The 8,769-nt window shown below is 39.2% G+C and overlaps 1 protein-coding gene across 1 annotated transcript in view; it reads right to left on the reverse strand.

The window, feature by feature from the left end:
- Positions 1 to 8,769, reverse strand: part of EPHA4 (EPH receptor A4) — a 155,581-nt gene that overhangs the window by 2,030 nt on the left and 144,782 nt on the right. Inside the window, exons 16-18 of the mRNA XM_011951897.1 lie at positions 7,879 to 8,072; positions 4,397 to 4,552; positions 3,137 to 4,061 (exon numbers count right to left, since the gene is read on the reverse strand). Of these exons, the coding sequence (XP_011807287.1) occupies positions 3,947 to 4,061; positions 4,397 to 4,552; positions 7,879 to 8,072 (465 nt within the window). The 3' untranslated portion in view covers positions 3,137 to 3,946. The remainder of the gene's footprint in view (positions 1 to 3,136; positions 4,062 to 4,396; positions 4,553 to 7,878; positions 8,073 to 8,769) is intronic.

Raw genomic sequence — 8,769 nt, forward strand, 5'->3', positions numbered from 1 at the left:
GAAAGTTTGCTCATAAGTTATCCAGAAACAAATTTCATTTAAGCAATTTAAAATTATAAATGTGGGTTAGGGTATTACTACTCACATCTTGAAGAAGCCATTTGTTAGCCACTAAGGCTGTTCATTTTGACAATTATGTAAAAATGACAGAAAAGTCATCAAATCTACTTTCTAACTATTTCCTCTCTGGAAATCAGTCAAGTCCATCAAATGAATGTGCAGGGATTTCATCAGGTAGGCAGGTATTTGAAGTATGAGGAGAACATGAATATGATCTTAAAACTCTAGAGTGTATTCCACATCCTATGGACACACAAGGTTGGTGATGGTTTCTTTTGCTACTAGAAATTTTTAGAGGAGAAAGAATGGTCTCATAAACACGTGTTGCCTTTCAGTCTGCCAATTCCTTCCCACTTAACATCTGGATATCAATAGATATTACTTAACCATATTTGTAATATTAAGTGGACAATTTGGGGACTTGTGTGTATGCAAAAATGATTGGACATTTGAAGTGAGATGTATGGGAATGTGAAGACTTGTATCTACTTAATGCCAGGATAAGAGTTGAGTGAAATGAGCCTTCTCCTCACCATTGAAATCAGGCAACTCCTTTAACATGGGAAATTTCTTAAACAGAGACCAAAGCATGTGGTCTATGTAGGGTCATGAGTTAAAGATAATTCATTGTGACTAAATAAACAAAGGCTTGTTCCTTTGAGTCAGTCGTGACAACATCCAAATATGTTTACCATCCAGTTCTTTTCATTGCAACAGAATTTTACTTGTGTGTATCACCCATTACAAAACAATAATTTTATAAATGTCAAGGCTAAATAATGCCTGTTTATCCTGCCAGCATAACTTGAAAGGCCTACCACCATTGTATAAATATGTATTTACCTCTAAACTCTCATAAATCCATTTAAGTGAAGAAGCTTCACTGCATGACCCCCCTACCACTGAACTTCATTTCACCCCACTCTGGCATGTTGTAATAAAACAATTGGGGTCACAAGTGAAAGACAGATGAATAATACTTGGACAATGTTGGAGGAAGAAGCGCGCCTTTCTTCTGTGTAATTCACTGCGTTTCACTTAAGAATATTTCATACACACTTGCAACACCACCATGCATTAGGAAAGGTGTTATTATTAAGGTATCATTATCTCTCTAATTTCCAGGTGGAGGAACTGAGTTATAAAGAAAAGTGGAGCGAATTTCCCAGTGTCAACATTTCAGTTGGCTTCAGAATCCATAGCTGTCCGGATGCCAGAGTCTGGCTCTGCGCCCTGGGAAACAATGCATCATTCCTATTGTTCTCACATTTCTCTTCTAAAACTTCATGGAGGCAGTGGAGAGAGTTAACACTTTTACTGTTGCTGGATATTATTTAAGGCACTTGGAAAGTCCTTTCTTGGCCTTTGCATTGGCCTTGACTCTAATACATGCATATGTTGAAATTTTTAAGATTCAGAAGGCGACCTTTGAATAAAATAAGATTTCATACTTCACCTCTCTTTTGATCCTTCCCTGATTACTTCATTTACAGAAATACCTGCTGAGCAGGAACAAAACAACACCAGCATAGTATATAATGTTAATGTGTTAGGCTATTTCAGAATGGACTTGTTCTCTTTTGAAATGGTCTGCTTTTAATATGTTCAGTGTTTAGAAAACACCTTGTCTTAAGTTGTTGACTTTAAGACAAAAAAACAAAACAAAACTTTAAATTATTCCATGTATGCAAGGTAACACTCTGTTGTAGTTAAAATATAATGCCAGCTGGGCGCAGTGGCTGATGCTCTGGGAGGCTGAGGCAGGGGGACTGTCTGAGGTCAAGAGTTCGAGACCAGCTGGGTCAATGTGGTGAAACCCTGTTTCTACCAAAAATACAAAAATTAGCCAGGCGTGGGTGGTGGGTGCCTGTAATCCCAGCTACTCAGAAGGCTGAGGCAGAATTGTTTGAACCCAGGAGGCCAACGTTGCAGTGAGCCAAGGCTGCACCACCGCACTCCAGCCTGGGCAACACAGTGAGACTCTGTCTTAAATAATAATAATAATTATTATTATTATTATTATTTTTTACCAACCAAGCAAAAAAACCCAAAAAAGTCCTATATTTTTTAGCTTTTAACATGAATATCCAGAACTCCTAGACTTTTACAAAAGTGGTGATAAAACAAAAATTGTTGGAGTAGTTTTAAAAACAAATTTCACATTCCTTCTGAACAGAAAAGCTTTTACAACTAATGTCGCAAAAAAGGTTTTTACTAAACTGTCATGATTTGACAGCATCAAATTTAACATTCCTTGCTCTGTAAGAAATAGCTTTCAGGATACAACCAAGGGGAAAAAAAGGTCATTAAAATCAGCAACTCTTGTTTAAAAGTGATAAAAATGAAATAACTCAAAAAAAGAAAAAAAAAGAAAAGAAAAAAAAAGAAAAGTTAAAATGTGTCCAGTCCAAAGTTATGTCCTTTGCTTCTAGGAACGAACAAACTCAATGCCGGGATGTAAAAATAGAAGCATTGAAAGCTAATAGGTTTATGATGTGCGGTGCATTTTTCGGTAGGTCAACTTTCTGATCATGAGGAAGCCGAGGCGAGTTCCAAGTCTTACCACTGGCATCTTGGTAAATCCTCTTTGGCCCTGTTTGGGGACAGAGTTTCCTGGAGCAGGACAGAAAATGAGGCTAATGGAAAAGTCTCCCCAGTACTTCTCCATTGAGGTAAACTCTCCAGAGGAGACAGAAAGACTCCTGTGCTTGCTGCCTGGTGCCCAGAAGATACTCAGTAAACATGTGTGCCATGAATGAGCGGCACCAAAGGACAGGAGCAGCCCTTTGTGATGGAAAGCACACAGCCAACAGCCAGCGAGTGTCTAGGACCATTCCTCAGAGCCTGACCTCATCTGGTTCATGTCACTTCTCCCTGGAAGAATAGCAGGGAAACCATACTGTGTTTGGTCTCCTCTTTCACTGTCAGAAAAGGACTGAAATCCCGAAAAACATCGACACAACCTGAGAGATGTGAGAGAGTATTTTTCTGTTTTCAGCATTTCGAATGAGATCAAGTTTAAAACACGAAAGAAGTTTTCACCGGAGAAAAATTCATTCTTGGTTTTTGGACTTACCTTGCAGATCTGGGGTCGCTCCTTTAAAGGAGCGAAGTGTGAACGTTCTCTATTCCAGATTGTCACAGCCCACTATCCATAAGATAGGACAAGTTTGTAGAGTCCTAAAATAAGACTTTATATGGCACAGCCTCAGGCCCAAAGAAACAGAGCTCATTTGTCCAGTTAGGGATTATGGGGCTTGGTTTTTTGTACATATATATTTTAAATCCACTTTCCCTTTCTTTCCAGCCCCCTGCGTCATAGGAATTCACCAGGTGGCTTGAGCACTGAAGAGGCAACACGAATGAGCCACGTTGCTTTCTCCTAGGATTTTTTTTTTCCCCCATGGTATGAACCAAGCCCTAAAAGCCACAGCTGAGTCCTTAAAAAATGTTCCTGGGCATGGTCTTCATTCCAGTGAAAGAGAGATGACTGTAATTTATGCCACAAACAAAATACAATGGTTGTAATTCCAAATGGAGAGAGAATCAGGGATGTCTCAGAAGCTCAGTGTCCGGCAGCAAATACAGCATCAAAACTCGGAGGCAGTGTTCTATTTCTATAGGTACATGTATTTTACAGACTGGTGATGAACAGAAAAGTACTTCTGAGAAACAATTTGTTCCAGGTCTAATTCAACTGACCGGCAGTCATTTCTGTAAGCCCCACAGGTTCAGCAATCTGTACACCAAGCAACGCTGCAGACATTTTTTAAAATTTCTTTAATTTCAGAGGGCGAAGACGAAGTAAAAAAAGTGCAGTTCTTCAATTAAAGTGCATGGATGAGGTAAACTAATTTCAAGAGTTTTGAGTTTATTCAGTACTGGCTCAGACAGGAACCATTCTGCCGTGCATCTGCTGCATTTGGGTTCGCATTGCCTGGACGCTGCTCAAAATCTTATTCTGGTGCGTGATGGCTGTGATACCAATTCTTGCCAGGTCCCTGTACATAGGGCGACAAAAGAGGGACAGAAAAAGTCATGGGGGCTGACAGTCTCTTTTCTAGAGCTTCATGCAGACACACATTTGAATCAGCCACAATTAATACAGCACAACAAGGCAGGTGTATTAAAATGTTTCATTAAGCAATTTAATGCAACAATGTAGCTACTTTATAGAGGCTGTGTAAAATTACATTCAATCAAAACGAGAGGCATTCCAGTGTGTTTTTGTTTTTTTTTTTTAAATGAGTAGGATGATTATGCAGCTCAAAGCAAAAAAAAGAAAATACTATTAAATCTAGATTTACCCTTTCGTGTTACATCGTTGAGTACTTACTCCTGGTTCACGTGCACCACAGCCTCTAGTGTGGTATAACCAGCAGCTGTGAAGTTATCCTTATATCGGTCCATTTTAATGGCCTGGAGCCAATCGCCCACTGATACCACAGCAGAGAATTCAGGGGAGCTTGGATCCAACAAGGCAGTGTTAGGTCTAGAAACAGAACAAGAAAATATAAGCAGAATGGAGCTACCAGTGAGACAAGAAGACTCTGAAATCTGATTGCCTCAAGTTAGGCAAGGAGAATCAAAAAGCTAAGAGAAGGTTTTAAATGGAACAACTGTTGTTAAATGTAACCATGCGATATTTTGCTCTTAATTTCACAAAGCTGCTAAAGCACGTATCAATCATCCTATTTGTTCTTAATTCTATTTCCTGCGCTTGTTTTATGTGGCCCTCTGAGGGCATTCATGCTCATAGCAGGTCTTTTAACACCCAAGCCTGGCGTGAAGACTAGGAGAGCCCTCATGGCTGAAACCTGTTCAGTCTTTGCAGAAAGAGTCCAATCCCTGCCAGCACTGAATATTACAGACTTGCGTTCAGCAACTATGGAAACCCTAGTGAAGTATGAGTAAGGAAAACTGCGAGCTTGCAACCTGCCAGACTGGATGGAAGCAGAGAAAACAGCAAGAATTCAAGTCCAGCATGCTTCCAGCCAGGTCTGCAGGCAGACTTGGGGCATTCAAACAAACTTGGGACAGCAGGGAGTTAATCCCCTCTTTAATCAACCCATGCCTGACCAGCACGAGTGCCAAGGCTGGCAGAAGAATGGCCACTTTGATCACTGTTTGGATTGCGGAATGTGCTTCTCGTATTCCCTTGCTGGGGTTCCTGAATAATGATTTCAACAAATTCAAAGCACTTCTTATTAACTTATTTATTAGTTTACTTATTTCTTAGGCCAGGTGTTTTCTATTAGGTCACTGTCACAAGCAATTACAGGTAGGAATTCCACCTTTCCTAATAATATTGACACATAAAAAATCATTTACTAATAAAAACTATTGAGAGAATTATAGTTAGTCATCCTCGTCATCCAATTGCTTAATAATCAGAGTAGGGCTTCATGGGGGTATTTTATGCTACCTTTACTATAATAACCTGTAGAAAAATACTGCTACTTGTTAAGTCATAGTTTTTGAACTCTGTTTTCCCTAAAAATTACAGAATGTGTTTGATCTGAACACTTTCACCTGATTTTCAATGTGATACTATATTTAAGTACAAATATTTAAATCAGAATTATATCATTACTACTATATTTTCAACCAAAAAACCCTTTCCTTGTAAAAATAAAATTAAGTCAATATAATGCTTTGATTTTCTACATAGCAGAATTAATCCAGTTCGATTTTTTACATTTTAATTTTCATCTAAATCGACTTGATTTGTATTTTTTATATAAATATTTTAACAAAGACGTGTTTTATCAATCAGTTTCATGTCCAAATAATACCTTGCCATTGTAAACTTTCTTTTGTGTCCATTACTTCAATATAAATTTGATTTTCTAAGTACAATTCTGTAAATGTTTATAGCAAAAATAATCAAGATGTAATTATTCTTTCAATTTTCAGTCAATAACAAATGTTACCTCATAGAATTTTGGACATTTAATTGAGTGTGGCTATAAAGCAATAATATTTGTTATTAGACAAAAGCCAATAGTTTGCATTTACTTCTGACTTTAAGTCAAAAGCATTAACGAGGAAGATGTAGGCTCTGAGCAGCCACAAGGTCAAAATGACCTTACCATGAAAATATCTTCACTCAATGTCAATAACTTTAAGGGTTGTTCTTAAGCTTGTTCTGGAAGCCTTTGTGCTCTTGGTGGCACACCATGACATTAGCCTAATTTTGTGCTGAGTCACATACCATGTTATACTACGTCTCATTATAGGTAAGCCATAATAAGCTTCAAAGCTATTTAAGTACCATCAGCGAAAAGAATTTAGAACTGATAATAGTGTATCTAATACCTCAACTTGTTTTGTACCTTGGGGCAAAGCAGATGCTATGTGGTAAGAGTGGTTGAATGACTTATGCTAACAGAAGAATTACCAAACACCAGAAAACTGGCCTTGAATGGACCCTCAGAAAAAATACATGGGCTCTGGTGCTGAAGATCTAAAAGGTGGAAGAGAAGTCAGTTAGCTCTGGAAAGGAGGCCTTATAGTCATCTATTTCACCCTCTTGGAGAACAGAAGAACAAGAAATAGCCTCACAATAGTAGGAGACTTTTTTTATTTTTTAGTTCACATAGTGACCAAGTGGCAGAGGTGAAATGTTAACTCAATCCTTTTCAGTTTTATTTGAAAAGAGCTAGACCATTGAGGATTTTGTGTAGTGGCTAATGACAGGGATTTGAAAACCTGGAGGAGAATATCGGGTATCTCTACTATCTATTCCACAGTTCTCTTTTTTTTTTTTTTTTTTTTTTCATGTAATGTGTACTCCTTCTCTTCTAGGATCTTTAGTCTAAGTTTTCAGGAGGAAGATGAGAGGAGAACACCACAGGGCCTGCAAAGATTGGAAGGGCTTAAATACTGTGGGAGAAAATGTCCTATTTTTAACACAGGATCATGATGAAACAGAAGCCTGTGAGGAGCCCAGACTCGGAGATGAGTGAGTGTCTCACCTCTCGCAGGCCTGAGTCACCTGGTCTATTATGCCTGTATTCTAAAATTATTTAACTGATAAAGATGGTCGACACCCTTTCAGAAGAGACTACTGATATGTAGATACCCTAAATCTTATACCAGTAAAGTCCATTCTCCATATAGAAAGTTCTCACTGAACTTGTAGGACTTACAGTATCTTTATGTTCTCTACAGACTGATATGCTTCTTCACTTTGCTCATTCCAAGAAGATAAGTACCTCTTTTAGGTGGTCCAATCATTTTGGTCTTTAAAATCATTCCCAAACATTCATCTGCATGCTTTGTAACTCAATCATTTCCTATCTTGGCCCTGTTTCCTCCTTCTCTGAAAGACTCAGAAAAGGGAAGCCAGAAGAACTGAAAACTAATGAATCTCTTTCTTACAATTAACACTTTATAAGTCAACTTAAAATTGCTGTGCTTAGAGACCTGTCTTCTAATCTTTATTTCTTCCTATTCCAATGTTTCTGCCCCATTTCAAAATATAGCTGATCTGAACGTCTTCCAAAAGTACATTTCATCCCTCTTCCTAAATTTCAGGTCTGGCATCCTAAAATAGGCACTTCAGTTATTTCTTTGCTATTATTACTTTTTAAAGCTTTTTCCTTATAACTATTTGATGGCTGACAGGTATTAGGTTATTCAAAATGCTGAACAGAACTACCTTAAATACTGTACTAATTGAGAAAGAAGCCCCCCAGTTTGCAGAGCGCCATGAAGTGGCCTCTGATGAAAAGGCAGGAATTTAAGTGAGTCACCACTTGCCTGCCTCTTCTAACGTGTTCTTTCATACATCACTATTAAGTAAGCATGGCTGACCTGGAGCTCTCCGTCCCTGTCCTCTTCAAGCTGTTGGGGTTGCGGATGAGTTTGTCCAACATGTTGACAATCTGCCCAAATTTAGGCCTGTCGCTTCTCTCCTTCTGCCAGCAGTCTAGCATCAGCTGGTGGAGTGCAATGGGGCAGTCCATTGGAGGGGGTAACCGATAGCCTTCCTCAATGGCTTTAATCACCTATGGAAGACAACAGGATCGTACGTTAAGCTGCCAGGCAAAGCTGCTGTTCAAGGTTCACCCTTCTGACTGGCATGTTTCTTGTGCATGAAGCTGCCAGCAAGCTGGAACCTGGGAACAGCTCCAACTCCTTCACATGAGCCAAAGCTAGACCTGAGTATCACTGGCAACAGGAGAGGGAAGCCAGCTGTTGCTGTGAGGTGTACTCTAAAGGGAAGACGCATCAATCATCAATGTTCCCAAGTGGTTAGAGCCCAATCAGATCCACAATGTGGTGTCAGTTTTGGTGATGGCCCTCAGAGATCACATGGCCCTGCCCCCTGCCTCCAGTCCCCTGCCCCGCTCCATTCTGCTCTTCAACATTAGCACACCTAAACACTCTTAGCAAAAGAGACTCTGATATAGCACTAAAGACCTCCCTTGGGACGCAATTAATAGCTGTCTCCAAAATGGAATTTTCTTTGCATCCTTTTAAGCCCCCGTCCTCTTACATAGACAGCTAGTGGGTCAACACCAGAGTCCAGGTGCCCAGCCATTTTTTCTTTTGGATTACTTTACCCCTAGACGCCAATTCTGAATTTCTTTCTTGGTCTCAGTTGGCTGTCAGTCAACTCTGTTAAAGGTGTTAGTAAGTAGAATTGTTTTAAAAAAGTAAAAAACAATTTAAAAAATTCCTTCTTTTGGGGCATTTACATTT

The sequence above is a fragment of the Colobus angolensis genome, unplaced genomic scaffold (assembly GCF_000951035.1).
Source record: "Colobus angolensis palliatus isolate OR3802 unplaced genomic scaffold, Cang.pa_1.0 Scaffold33, whole genome shotgun sequence".
Lineage (NCBI taxonomy): Eukaryota > Metazoa > Chordata > Mammalia > Primates > Cercopithecidae > Colobus > Colobus angolensis.